General features: G+C 34.9%; 1 protein-coding gene across 1 annotated transcript in view; it reads left to right on the top strand.

Annotated features, from left to right (window-relative positions):
* Positions 1–15,102, top strand: part of GRIK4 (glutamate ionotropic receptor kainate type subunit 4) — a 147,755-nt gene that overhangs the window by 120,277 nt on the left and 12,376 nt on the right. The window contains exons 8-14 of the mRNA XM_072425981.1: positions 199–252; positions 903–1,064; positions 5,387–5,539; positions 6,172–6,276; positions 9,850–9,957; positions 10,418–10,621; positions 14,336–14,449. Of these exons, the coding sequence (XP_072282082.1) occupies positions 199–252; positions 903–1,064; positions 5,387–5,539; positions 6,172–6,276; positions 9,850–9,957; positions 10,418–10,621; positions 14,336–14,449 (900 nt within the window). The remainder of the gene's footprint in view (positions 1–198; positions 253–902; positions 1,065–5,386; positions 5,540–6,171; positions 6,277–9,849; positions 9,958–10,417; positions 10,622–14,335; positions 14,450–15,102) is intronic.

Genomic DNA, 15,102 nt, shown 5'->3' with positions numbered 1-15,102 from the left:
CAATGTGCTATTTGTATTTACCATTACAGTCACTAGGGATTGGCTTCCATGTAACTGTAAAAACAATTATACTCCCATTCCCGATACTGTTGGTGTAATGCAATTTGTATAAAGACGTATAATATGTCAAACATGCAAGTTAACATTTAAGGCACATTAACAGGATTTAATTTATTATTTTTGCTTTTTTCTTATCAGGCTGCAGAGCTGGGAATGGTGTCGGCTTATTACACATATATCTTTACAAATTTGGTGAGAATTTACTTTATTTTTATTAGCACAGTCTGTGCTTTGAATTCTTGTCTTCTATCTTGTGTATTTCTATAGACCACTTCAGCCTATAATAATATTATTACAGAGGACTAAAGTATGAAAGAACTATAAAATGTAATTACTTCAGATTGTTAAAATTTGTAGCATTTGCAGAGTTGGTCTTTTTCACACTGTGAATGAAAATATAGATTAAAAGTAAGAGCACTTTTATTCCCACAAATTGTAAAATCACTTGCATCACAGTTTTACATACTGATGAAAATTTTAAGAGTGATCTGAATTTGTACTATAGTAATATGGGTGGCTCTGACCTCTCCCTACTTCACACTTGCTGGTGCTAAGTACTTTTAATAGTTGAACAGAATATTGCTTTTGAAAGGTAATGCAAAGTGTAATTATCTATCTGCAGCTGATGTGAATAGCATTGTGTTCCTAAAGTAACACTGTCTAAAGTGGTTCAAAACATATCGACCTTTGAAAGAGATAGATGGTTCAACATTTTTCATATCTTAAAAAAAAAAACAATATATTTATATAAATATATTTAGAATTACTAAGGCTGCTTATGACTCCACACTTTATAAATGGTATTGTGATTGGTAATTAACCCTGACATGTTCTTCAATCAGGAATTTTCTCTGCAGCGTTTTGACAACCCATTGGATGAACGGGTGAACATCTTGAGTTTTTCTATGTTTAATCAGTCACACAGCTACTTTCAAGAATTCACGCAGATACTCCAGCAGTCTTGGGAAGAGAACTGTGACCATAGTCCTTTTACGGGTCCTGCAGTAAGTGACATCTAGCTCAGATCAAGACTATTATGGCAGCTTATTAGGCTCACAGAGACAGCATGTTTTATCCATTTGTCACCATCACCAAATAGTAGAAAAGGATACAAAGGTTTTACTATGATTGTATTTTAATTTAATATGTTTAGCCTGTTTGTTCATTATGATTGTACTCTAGTTTGAACAAGAATGATCTTTTTGATATTTAAAGTTAACTTCAAAAATCAGCATCAAATAGCATTAGAGATCAAAAGCAGGCTCCTTCATGTGTCTGCATATATTTTACAATTTATTCCCAGACCTGAAAACTCTGTTCTGTTCATCACTTTCCCAGTTCATACTTATCCCTTTTGGTCATTGAGGTTGCCCAATATATACAAAGATCATCTACTACTGGTGGTGATATGAACCAAAGGAGCATTCTTTGTTGTACATGGTTGGGTACTCTTTGCTCAGGCTCTTCTCTATTAGTAATTTAATATGACCTTGTTTGAGTGTGATAGAACACCTTTCCCCTAAATATAAAAGTTGTGTGGAGTTTGGCAAAACCCTCCGTTTTCTGAGTAGAAACCACATACTAACCCCGGAGGGTGTTCTGATTCATGGTATGACTATACACTGCATTTTGAATAACAAATAAAAAGTTCTTAATCAGTAGTAGTCCAACCATTAACAATTAAGTGGTTCAAATACAAAATGCATTTAAAGTGATGTGGTACAATTATGTAGTACCTGTCCTATATTGTTTATTTTGCTAGAATTGCAAAACTTAGGAAAATAAAAGCCTATCCTTCACACTAATTCCTATTGTCAGTGAACACACATTAGCTAAATGTGGACATTTATCATGAAGATATAAAAAAAGGATAAAACTTTTCTGGCCATTTGTTTTGTTTTGCATTTTTTGCAATTACCTGTTTATTGGTTATTTGCTTTTCTAGGAACACCCATCTCTGAGCCTGTGATTCTGCAAGCTAGAGAGTTTATATGTTTTGTTCTTCAAAGCCTCTTTGCAGTAAAATTATGCATTCTTCTGATGCAGTGTAATTATCAGGAGTGATCATTGAGAAATAAATTATTCATGGTATATCCCAAAGGCAGTTGTGGAAAAGTTTGGTACTTCTCAAAAAGTATAGATGTTTTTATGAGATTTAATAGCAGTGACAATATGGTCTTTAGTGTTTACCTAAAAAATCAAATCATAGAAAAGCAGTATATACAGTATCTATGTGTACAAATGTAAACCCTAAAGTAGTGTAGCATAACAACACCAAGTATTATGTGGGTACTGCTTCTCCTTAATGTGTGGATTTCTATACACTAAAATTAACTGTGTATTACATCATCATTTATTATGTTTCACTTGAGCACATCTAAACCCCATGAAGAATAAGAACTAATATATTTTTGCTCTGCAGTCTTTACATTATTCCTGTAAATATGTGTATTTATATTTGAAGAGTTATATATACATGAACAGAATACACACACACACAAAAAAAATAAAATAAGAAAGGTAGGAGGCATACAGACCCGTTGGTTTCTCTGATTCATTGTTCTCCTTGTTTTGCCTCCTGAGGCTTCTGCTTCATATGATAATAGAAAAATGATAGGAGTCAATACAAGTTAAATTAAGTGGCATTTTCTGCTTTAGAATAGAGGCATTTGGAGTTTGATTTACTAAAGGAGTTAGAAATGTTCACATAATAAATTGTATAACGATTTATTTCCTTTATCCAATTGAGCAGATAAAATAGGTAAACAGGGAATTTATATTAAAGTAAAAAAATGTAACTAGTTTATTGTGTGAGCATTTCTAACCTGTTTAGTATACCTAATATCATTGACATTTCATCTTTTCAAAGTACACTTCCATTCGTTTACTGTTTTATAAAAACAGCAGCTGGGCATATCATTATATATTTATAGGGTTTTACTATTAGCTAAATAATTCCACAAGAGGATGAAGTGTGTAATTCAGACTTTGTATTGAGATTCAGGACTTCGATAAACAGTTTCACATTTAGTATTAGAGTTATTAGCATTTCTCTGCAGGGAAGGGGGTATAGAATTGTGGATTTATAAAATTCACTGAATGATTTCATTTGTTGCCTGGACTACCATAATAATAGAATTTCACAGATACAAAAAACATTTCTAATCCTACTTTTAGTACATTTGAAGTGAAGGCAAAAGCCCTTCTTGCTTTGTTAGCAAGTATCAGTGAATTTACCAGACCTATTGGTACAGAGCATCATAACTGAAAATGTAGTAGTGGTCCAAAACAGCCCCCTTTGTCCGTGATCTTCCGATTCACAAATCATTGTTGGCGATGCTAGAGAGTAATGTCATATTACACACACTGCAGGCTCTTCACCTGCCCCACACTTATGTACAAATCGTCAGTTGGATGTCAGTGTCAGTTGATTCCAAATGCTGTGAATTTTTAAATGTAGTTGAAAGAGAGCGGATAATTGACAGCACAGGATTCAGAACCACTGTGAGGTTATATCTGGTTTTCTAGCTGCAGCTGATTATGCAGAATTAGGGTTACATTTCTGAATAGAACAAGCAGCATGTTGTTTGGATAATACAATTTAGACTTTATGTGAAAGAATCTGACACATGCTAGCATTTCCACATTATTTTGGCAAAACAAAAAATGTTTTTGCTATAAAAAAAACTGTTCCCCAGTGCAGAGATCCTCGATCACATGGCATCTGCTTATGAATTACTACCCTAGAGAGTGTGTTTTTTATTAACAGGGAGCTCAGAGTTACATATGGCTTCCCGGATGTATTTAGATAATTACAGGTTTTAAAAAACACAAACACATTTTTTTTTTTTAACATACATTGATAAGAGCGTTAACAATACTATGAGCTCGTTCAAATTTATTTAAAAAAACTGAAGAATATTCTTTCCATTTAAAGATACATTATCACCAGAATCATGTGTTTGTAAATACTCCTGTTGTAAATACAGTTATATTGTTGAGTGTTGTCTGGTGCTGGGATTGGCTGCATGACCGTAGCACTCCTAAATAGGAGGAGGTCACTCTGGGATGCACTGGATATCGCCGCCACCTTTAGAAGAAGGCTGTGCTACAAACACACCACCACCTACCTAAGTGGTACATTGTCACCACTTACAAGCTTTAAAATAGATCCAGAAAGTTTATTTTTAGAGATCATTTTATGTTATGTATACTTTTCAACATTCATATAAAAAAGACCTGAAAATTAAGTCACAGCATAGTTTCCTAATGCTTAACGGACATTAGTTTCAGTAATAATTAAAGTGTGTGTATATAATATATGCTTTTTTTTTGATCCATTAACTATACTATTGGAAACATTTTGGTATATCTGATCTTGTCGAGAATTCAGAGCTGTCCGGTGTCCCACTCCCTCCCTACTTCCTGTGTAATCTCAAAAAGCCTTTTTAGTTCTTATCTTGGACTACAAAAAAATAAACCTTTATGTTGTTCAGATCTGAGGGTGAGAGTGGTTTAGTAGTTTAGCAAGACACTGGGCAGGACTAACAACACTTACTTTATAAAAATGCTGTTTTGTCTGTCCATTTTAGAAACTGAGTTGAGTGCGTTTCTAGCAGACAAAAACTTTTGGGGTATTTAAAAGATGTGTGTGTAAAAGATAAATGAAAATATGAATAAAATGCACATATGTACTCATTTTTTTTTTTTTTTGCATTGGCATGCTATGTCAGTACCTATTTTTACTGCTTTACTCTACCCTTGATAGCCAGCCAACAGTGAAAACCTGAACCCAGATGCTTTTTCAACATAGCAAGACAGCCACAGACTGAAATCTTAAGAACTGTCTAGTCCAGTCCAGTCCTGTGCACTCATAATCCTGTATACAACTATATTTCATGACTAGAAACATTCAACAAATGTCCCCATTTGAGCTTGGGCAGCACCAACGAAGGCCTGTGGGCAGTGCTGAGGAGTATTCGTAGGAAATCAGTTGGGGTTCCTATAGATTAGTTTATGATAGGGGGCTAGTGAGGGTGGATGAATGTAGTTTTTACTAAAAGTGGTATTCTTAAGTTCAACTCTTCAAATGGGATATAAATCTAGGAGCTATAAATCCTAATTTGTTTTTAATGTTATATTGTTTGGGTCCCTGGAATGATTGTGCAGCACAGGAACTAGGACTTCTCCTGTTTTTCCCAGTCAATGACTTCCAGCTGTAAAAACAAGTCGGCAGTGGCAGCTTCCATGTTTCTGATATGACAGGTGCCCTTGAAAGGTGTTTCAGCTTTCAATCACATGGTATGCAATTTTTCAATTTTTTCAGCTTTCATCTGCTTTGCTCTTTGATGCTGTGTATGGTATTGTGAATGCGGTGCAGGAGCTAAACCGAAGTCAGGAGATTGGTGTCAAACCGCTGTCTTGTGGATCTGCACAGATATGGCAACATGGTACTAGCCTAATGAACTACCTGAGAATGGTGAGTTAGGATGAGAGATTTCATTTTCTTAAATGTATAATTTATGTCAAATATAGAAGTAATATTTGAGAAAAAGGCAGGGTAGCTGAATACCAAGTCTCAAAAGTTTCATAAGAAACCTCCTCACGTCCTTGAATCACCAAATGACTTCTGATGAAACACCAAAGCGTTAATAGTAAATTAGAGCAGGTTGTCTGTTGCTGGATTTGAGGTTTGCTGATCAGGGGTGGAGGGATCCTAATGATTGCCTCTTATACTTTTTTAATCTAGCCAAGTCAAGTAAGATTGCACAGTGATATTGGTTACAATCCTTAAAAAATGTATGTATCAAAAGTAGTGCAACTACAATTTCAAACACCTAAACCCACCTCCTGCCCCAAAAGCATCTACCCTTTGCTTTTTGTTTTGTGATCACAGCTGCTGGCAGTCAATGTCTCAAGAAGCAAATATTGTCTGAAGAAGCAAATCAGCTTAATTTTAAAGTGTAGATGACTCCAATAAAGTTATTATTATATGCTATTTAGAACAGTACTGTACTGAATTCCTCAATAAATGTTATTGATTATTAAAACTCCTATTTGTAAACAGAAGAATCGTATGTGGCTTTCTGTGATTGGCTTTCTCTTGCACAGGTAGAGTTGGAAGGTCTTACTGGACATGTGGAATTCAATAGCAAAGGTCAAAGGTCGAACTATGATATCAAGATTCTGCAGTATACCAGGACAGGATTTCAGGAGGTACCAAATATTATTATTTTCCTACTTGTTCTCGTAATCTATGAACTTTTTTTACTTTTACTAATTCAAGCATGCAGATCCAGATATAAATCTTGCAACTGAGTTAAAATTTAAGGCCCCATTGTATGAAAAGCATATTTATTTATATACAGTTTTTGCATAACTGCATTAGAAATCCTTGCTGCTTTATACTTGAGTGTGCATCATCCTGGTTAGGTAGTTGTCCATTGATAATACTTTCACATGAACTTCAGGTAAGATTTAAATTTGCATCCAATGCAAAAGAACACGTCCCACTTATAGAAATAGTTTACATAGTTTAATGTGGCATAGGTAGCCTTTTACAAATTGCTAGGGGTGTCAGAGGCAATTAAGAATCTTTTTGGGTATTTACTTTTTAGTATGGCTTACTAAACCTTTGACTCATATTGTTATATACTAATGAGACGCATTATCCCAAATTTCCCAGTGAGAAACTGAAATTTGTGTCACCTGATCTTTTTCATAAATTATTGCAGGAATGTAGGAATCTTTGCACTGATAACAAAAAACATAGTTTCCCATATGCCATTCGCTGATGCTAAATGTGATGGTTGAGCTTAAAAGCACACCTAAGGTATGAGATGGCTAAAGTCAGTATTATTTATGAATAACGCCTACTATCTATTATTATTATTTAAAACTAAGAATGCATCATAAAGGCAAGTAATTTTACCTCTCTCCATTCTAAGTCTGCTGGTGAGGTTTTAAAAAATTGAACCTAAAGCCCCGTACAGAATTCACGTAGACATCAGATCACTTTCGCTGGAAATGATCTTTCGTGACCGCCTCCAGTGACAGATGAATGATGAATAGAAGGAATAGAATAGAAGGAAACTGGGATTAGGAGAGAGATTCAGATATAACATATTGGAAGAAATTTATATGCAACACGACCAGAAGTGGGAGAGGAATTAAATTTTTACAAGAAAAAAAAAAATCTTACAAAAACAATTTAAGAAATTGTTGCTTTGGCTTAAGAATGTTAAACCTGTTAGAATACAGTGATTCATTACACTATTACCTCCATCAGGTGGGCAAAGTATAGAAGTCATATATGTTTAAACTGAACTTTGCTGTTGGTTTCTGACATGTTGCGCACACAAAATTTTCAACTGCTAGAAAACAAGTTCTGGACCTGGCATGTTGGATAACTTGAAGTCCATATTGTATGTCTCTGTAGTATGACTATGGGATTCCACAAAAAATACATTGATTTGGGCTATTCTAATAAAGTGATTGAATGACAAAAAATTAATAGTGCAAAATATTGTAAATGTATGATTAAACAATTCTCCTTTCTGGCTCGGGCCTACCAGGCATATGGTTAGTGCTATGTGCAAACGATAGAGTTGGTCAAAGATAGAGCTGGCCATACATACAGAGAAAGGATGAAAAAGGATCTTTTGTGGTTGGTCACATTTCCTATAGTTAGTCAGGTTGGCATAATCATATATTGGGTTTTGTATACCAAGATGTTATCAGTTTAAAGTCTCATTCAGAATTTCTTACAGATTTTGGCACCAACCTTGAGAATCCTGTAGAATATTATACTAATATGAGATAGTAGCACGTCACTTTTCTTATTCATTTTCAGCTGGATCCAGCAGGTAGGGTGGCCACCTGACAATGCACCAGGTACACATACCTTATTTTTGTTTGTTTGTTTAGTTTAAACCAGTAACTGTTGCAAAGATCTTACTATGTGATAGTAACGTTATGTTTAGACTGGCAGTGAGGTTTTTGTTTCCTCGGTCCACTGACCTGCTTGCTAAGGAGAGACACTACATGTAGCATCTCCCCCATGGCAGCCCTCTAGAGAATGAATGGGAGTGACAATGAGGGCCAGTGAAGCTGTGTGGGCGGTGTGACTAGCCAGCAAGGTATTAGTTGAAGGGGTGCTGCATGACAAAACTTGGTCTGAACTTATCCTTAGGTTTTTTTTTGTTTCTACAAATCTTAACATAAAAACAATTACCTGAACCTAGTTAATACACCTTCACATGACAAAAAGCAAGGTGTTGGTAAAATATTTAGTTTTATAAATAGGTAAGAAGCATCTACAATAAAGATAAATCTACAACAAAAAGTCTAAACCTCAAACCCTATGGCAAAATGGTAGAATTTATTGTTCTAAATTACAGCTAGTTTTTAAAACCAGTACCAGGTTTAAATGCAATATCAATGTAGGTTGGTCCTACATTTTTTTAATGTGTTAACTGACCAATTACAGAGGAATAGTAGGAAAAGGGAACATCAGCAGGCAAGAGCCAGTTGAGGTTTCAGGTTGGTAACATAGAAGTAGGGGAAAAATCCACCTTTAGCAGCATGGAGCTCATGCTATTGTTTATTTAGTGACTTAGCTGTAATTGGTCATTGGCCAGTCAGGAACAATGGGCAAAACCTTGGGCCGCTGGGTCATAATTTCAGAAACCCAGCTGCTAAGTTCCATAGACATTGTAACTAATGTCTATGGAACTTGTGTGTTCTTCTTGTCCAATGAACAGTTCAAAGTCGAGATTGAAGCACAGGTGTATGTGTGTGTGCCAGCGCCTGTAATGCTGCCTGATGCTTGAGTATGGGAGCAGGTGAACATCAACAGCATTTAGGGATTTTAAATAGTTACCCATACAGGACAATTTGCATGCTCAGGTGCTAAAGTCTTACCTAAGATTCAAGTACCACAGAGAACTATATAGAATTTTGTAATATCTAGTAATAGTAGTAGTAGCATATCATTTTTCTTATTAATTTTCAGCTGGATCCAGCAGGTAAGGTGGCCACCTCAGAGTAAAACAGGTACATGCTTTTTTTTTTAAATAGTAATTTTTTCAAGTTGTTTGACATTACTTTTTGTGATATGGAGTTAAATATTGTAATATATTGTGTAATAATCCCTATCAGTAAAGTATGTATCGCTTCAAAAAAGCCAGTGCAAAGTACCGCTTAATAGGGTTTGTCTTACCTCAAATATCACTTAATTGTGTATGAATTCATTCCAAACAATTCTGTATACTTTTATGCAGCTAAAATTACTTAGTACAATCTATATTACATATAAATTATTATTTGCTGTGCCTCATACAGTTAGGATGGATTTACTTTTGAACTTAGGTATATGTTACATCACAGTCTTAGAGGTGTGTGATGTATCGTTTGGGTTATCTGTATCACTGGTGGAGTAGCTCATTTCACTTCTAATAACAGTGCATAAAGCGTAGGCTGGTATAAAGTGTAATTTCTGGTTTGTGGAATTCATAGTAGTACTGTTTTGTTAGTAAGTCATTTCAAGGGGCCTTATTTAAGTGTTTATGTCCAAGTCCATTCACTAAAAGGCTTTTTGTAAGGTGTGGGGTGGTGCAGAGTAGGAAACAGCTGGTTACCACTATAATGAGGTGATTTAATTATGTCTTGTAATAATATATAATTGTTATAATAATATATAATTGTAACAATATATCTGCTTGATTCATATACATTTTGCAAGGTTAATTATATCGATTAATTTTACATTTTTTATGTTTTTCTTCCCAGATTGGACAATGGCATGTCACTAATGGTATATCCATGGACAGAAGATACTTCTTCTCAAACATTACTGATAGTTTGGCTAACAAAACATTAATAATCACAACTATCCTAGTAAGTTCTCTCAGTTTCAGATAATAAATGTTTTGGGAAATTGTTGAATGCATTATTCTTTTGTATTGTAACATTTAGACAGTATTTACCTAAATGTACATTTAAACTTTTGGTGAGAAATGCAAATAGCAGAAGAAAACTACTTAAGGTTTTTGTTACAAATTCATAATAGCTCAGGAATATTAAACATTTTGGGAAAATACACACAAAAACACCACAATTTTAGACAAAATATTTTAGAAAATCTTTCAAATAGAATTTGCATTATATAATGCATAAATAATCATATAATTCTGATCTTTGTTATAGGGTTGCAAAGGAATAGAATGTTTTTTTTTTAACTATATATTAAAACTAATATCTAAATGTTTTACACTTGCATACAATAAACAAAATAGTACTCAAATGTTCAAATGAACTGCTGAACTGATGGCAATAACCAAAACTAGTTATTTTACAGGAAAACCCATACTTGATGCTCAAACCAAATCATCATGATCTGGAGGGTAATGACCGATACGAGGGGTTCTGTGTGGACATGCTTAAAGAGTTGTCCAAGATCTTGCATTTTAACTATAAAATTCGTCTGGTTGCTGATGGCCTTTATGGTGTTCCGGAAGTGAATGGAACTTGGACTGGAATGGTGGGAGAACTGATATCTAGGGTAAGAAGCAAATAGAGTGGAAAAGCTTCATCTCATTGTGAATGATATATGCAAAAACAAAAGTGCAAAGTTAATTTAGGGAAATACTGATACTGAAACAGGAATAGGAGTGGCTGCAGGGAGAATGGCTTTTGGTTTTAGCTTAAAATAGGGCTGAAAATGTAACCATATTTGTTGGACCTGCTAAAAAAGGTAAAAACAATGGAGCTTAAAAAGAAGTATATGCATAAACATCTCCTCGCACTCTGTAAACCAATGCATTTTCTTTGTGGTGTTTACAAGAAGCACAGGTAAATCTGTGATATTATCAGATCATATACATCTGGTAGATGAGCTGCACCATGACTTGCAAAATATTAGATTATGCCAACAGCTACCTGTTTAATCAATTAGGATGTCATCATAACAGAGAACAGACATAGGCGTCTCCTCTTCGTTACATTCCACATGTACACATACCACAACCTGCTGTTTAAAACCCATTCATAACATTATGTGGATTTTGGTGTACCTGCTAAATTTAAAATAGTTTAATGAGATATAAATTAGGCGTTTTAACTGTTATATTTCTTTAACCTGAGACTAGTAATAAATATATCAGCAACTTGGAGATCAGCAGCGAGGGCTCACCACATACCGTATTTTTCGAACCATAAGACGCACTGGACCATAAGACACACCAGTTTTTTAGAGAAGGGAAATGAAGAAAAAAAAGATTCTGAAACAAATAGTGTCCTAAAATATTTTATGTGCATTAAAAACCAACATCACAGTCATAAACACATGTAATAAACCCTGTAAAGTAAACAGCAGCATTTAGAACCATTATTAACAAAGTCAGCAAAAGACAAAATTACTGTAAAACACAATAACGAGAGACTTCAGTAATAAAATAGAATAAAGTTGAAGATTTACGGTAAAGGTTCTGCTCATTTTATGAGAACCCCAAGAACTCCTCATTGCTAGAGTCAGAATCTAGAAAGCTCAGTTCCTCACAGTGCAGTGACGTCATCACGTGTCCCACGCCGCTCACTGATTGGATGACGAGGGACAGCTTTGGGTCCCAGGAAATCTTTGGAGCTTCTTCTGTGAACTCCGTAGGACGCCATCAAGGTGGACCAAACAGCAAGCCTCGTCCAAGTCGGGGCATCCGGTACTGGACCAGGACCCCTTTGGATCATGGAATCTGTAAGTATTAGGGCGCTTTCATTGCCCAAACCCCCTCTCTGCTTACCTACCTATAAACGACAGGTAAACAAACAGGGGTTAATGCCCCTTTAATTCTGCTTTTATAACAAAAGACATTAACCTCCTGGGCGTTACACTGATGTCTAGATTTCTGTACCAAAAGCATTACACTGTTTTTCATGAAATTTTTTTTTTTTACATTTTAGACCTGTAAGTTACAGAAATATGTCCGAACAAGGGTCTAGTAGATATCATGAATATAAAAAATGTTTGAAATACACAATCATGTAAAAAAAAAAATGTACTTTTAATAAAATCCTATCCTATTTTTTTTTGCATAGAAATTTTTGTTTGTATTGTGGGCTTGTAATTCTTAGGATTAACTCCCGGGTATGATAATTATATTTATTTATTATATTAAAATCATAAATTATAATATAATACATAAATATAAATAATAATTTAAAACAATAAAGAAATAATAGACAACAATGTAATCTAAAAATAAAATGAAAAATGTGCGGTACTTTTATTTTTATGTTGTGTGGTGTTTTTGTACTGTAAAAACCATTTAGAAGCAGATTACATTGTAATATGCTTTTAAATTTCCCTCCCTGACACACCCCCATACATCACCAATCACATCACTGGAAGATGACTCATCCTCCGAGTGATGTGAGGGGGGGGGATTTCCCTGCCTCACACAGACAGAGACACAGGCACAGGCTGGAAGCTGCAGCTGCTCGTATCTCCGGAGAGATGCATAGCACAATGTAGGATTTCTGCATTGTGCTATACATCTCACTACAGATACCAGCAAGTGGAGCTGCGGACACTGGGTGAGTATTTCCTTTCAGTTGTAATCCGATTGTCATACAATGTATGACAATCGGATTGCAATATAACATTTGTTTACATTGTGTTTGTGTTGTGTACCGTATGTGTGATTTTACTATGTGTGCTGTGAGTGATTCAGGGAACACTCTCAGCATGATTGGCTGACAAAGTCATGTTGGGAGAATGCTCCCAGCATGACTTTGTCAGCCAATCATGCTGAGAGTGGGAGGACGCCGGGAGCAAGATACGGGAGACACAGTCACTCCGGCCGCGCTGAACAGGAGACAGGAGAAAAGGCAAGGAAAAGGCTATACAGGGGGGACGGGACAGCAGCTGGGGAGGATACATTTTGATACATTTGGACCATAAGACGCAGGGACTTTTTCCCCCCACTTCTGGGGGGAAAAAAGTGCGTCTTATGGTCCGAAAAATATGGTAGTTAGCAAATGTGCAGGCCAAACATTGATTATATAATCGGTTACAATTGTTGGCTGCGGCTGTTTACAAGGCAATCACGGGAACTGAACTCTTTGCTCTTAGAAGTACTTAACATTGACATATTGTAGAGGAATGTTTAAATAGTTTCTAAAATAATTATACTGGGCATGAACCACAGAAAAGGTTTAGAAAGAAAGTACTTAACATGTTTTCAGAAACTGAACAATGAATGCATTATGTAGCTTTGTTAAAATTTTACCAGTCCTTACAAGAAGATTTCTCTTCTGACACTGCATCACTAAATATTACTACATTCATAAATTATTATATACCATTATATTAATATATAGCATTTCTTCCATCTTTATTCATACCTAATTTCCTAAAATCATAATAATAATTAATTATTTTGTATGCCCATCTCAGAGCTGATAAGCCATACAAATGCACTATTTTTAGTAGTATTTGATATATTCTCCATGAAAAGTAATAATCAATATGCTGAACCTATATAGCAAGTGTTGCAGTATTTTGTACAGGTGCTACTATTGTTGAGCACATTTCTCTATATCCAGCTTACTAGTGTGGTGGTTCTTGTAATAGATGAGTATATTTAATTTTGGTCCTGCTTTTTGTTATAGCATAATGCTTATGGAGTTCACTACAATTAAAGCATGTTACTGCAGTGATGATAGCATGGTTCCAGCAAACATGGAATGGATTTCCTACCAATCATTTGCTATTAGTTGGAAAATAATTTATGTCCGGGACCAGATCTATTCAAGGTTTCCTGAGACACCCTGGTTCTCCCATGATAATCTATCTTCTTTATTCTTGGAGAGCTTTATTAAATCAGGCCCATAGTATTGATTCTTACTTATAAGTCTTTTGTTGAGCACCTGAAATAAATATGTTTTGTCATAAATTTTAAAATAGCAATGCATTTCCATATCAATGTAAGATTCAGAGAATTAATGTCACATTGTCATAAATTACATATTTTTTACCAATAAAAACCACATAAAAGAGCCAAAAAGCTTTCAGTGTAATGACACAGCACTGCCATAAGTAATTTGTGCATTGTGTATAATATCTGTTGTTTATATCTCCTGGAGGATAATATTACCTTCTTGGGTTGTGAATGCAAAATGAAAAAAAGTTTTTTTATGCACATTATGATTTCTTTGCTCATACTGCTGTTCAGAAATATAAAAGTGAAATTGCCTGTTTTTGTTACATGTGCCCCTACAGAAAGCGGATTTAGCGGTTGCTGGTCTAACAATTACTGCAGAGCGAGAAAAGGTTATTGACTTCTCCAAGCCATTCATGACCTTAGGAATCAGCATCCTATATCGTGTTCATATGGTATGTTGAGTAGTATTGTCACCTACGTTATTCAGAATAATGTCACAGGGCTTATTCCAGAATTGCTTTGTGTACTGTATACCATTTACAAATACCTTGTTGATTCGAGATAAGCTTGGCTCATTTAATAAATGTCTCAATTTTAATTTTATTAAGAAATGAACTGCTTTACAATGCATCCATACACTCATTTTTTTACAAAAAAGAAGAAACACTAATGCTCATTGGCCCATACCCTCTAATCATTTGATATGTCTTTGTTCTGTATGGTTAGAAATAGTAAAATAAGTTGCTACATTTATCATCATTTCTGTTTGCAGTTCTCACTGGTGTGATCAGTAATTCTTTCTGGTCTGTTAGCAAAGATATATATGCGAGTGCTACTGTATGGTAAAATAGCGACTGAATATACAAAGTATTCTGTAATGTCTACGTTTCTCTTTTGGGAAAAAGTTGCATACAGTCCCTTTTATCAGGGATGCCTCCTTTTTATTATATTTATTGCCACATTCTCAGTATATTATCACTCTTATATGTGATATCTATATATAATTATATACAGGCTTGCTAATACCGTGTTTCCCCGATTTTAAGTCATCCCCAATAAATAAGCCACCCCCGATTTTTGAAAAAATAATTAAAATAAGACACTC

This window comes from Pyxicephalus adspersus, chromosome 11 (assembly GCF_032062135.1).
Source record: "Pyxicephalus adspersus chromosome 11, UCB_Pads_2.0, whole genome shotgun sequence".
Lineage (NCBI taxonomy): Eukaryota > Metazoa > Chordata > Amphibia > Anura > Pyxicephalidae > Pyxicephalus > Pyxicephalus adspersus.
The sequence above is the reverse complement of the archived record's forward strand: the minus strand, read 5'-3'. Positions and strand labels throughout refer to the sequence as shown.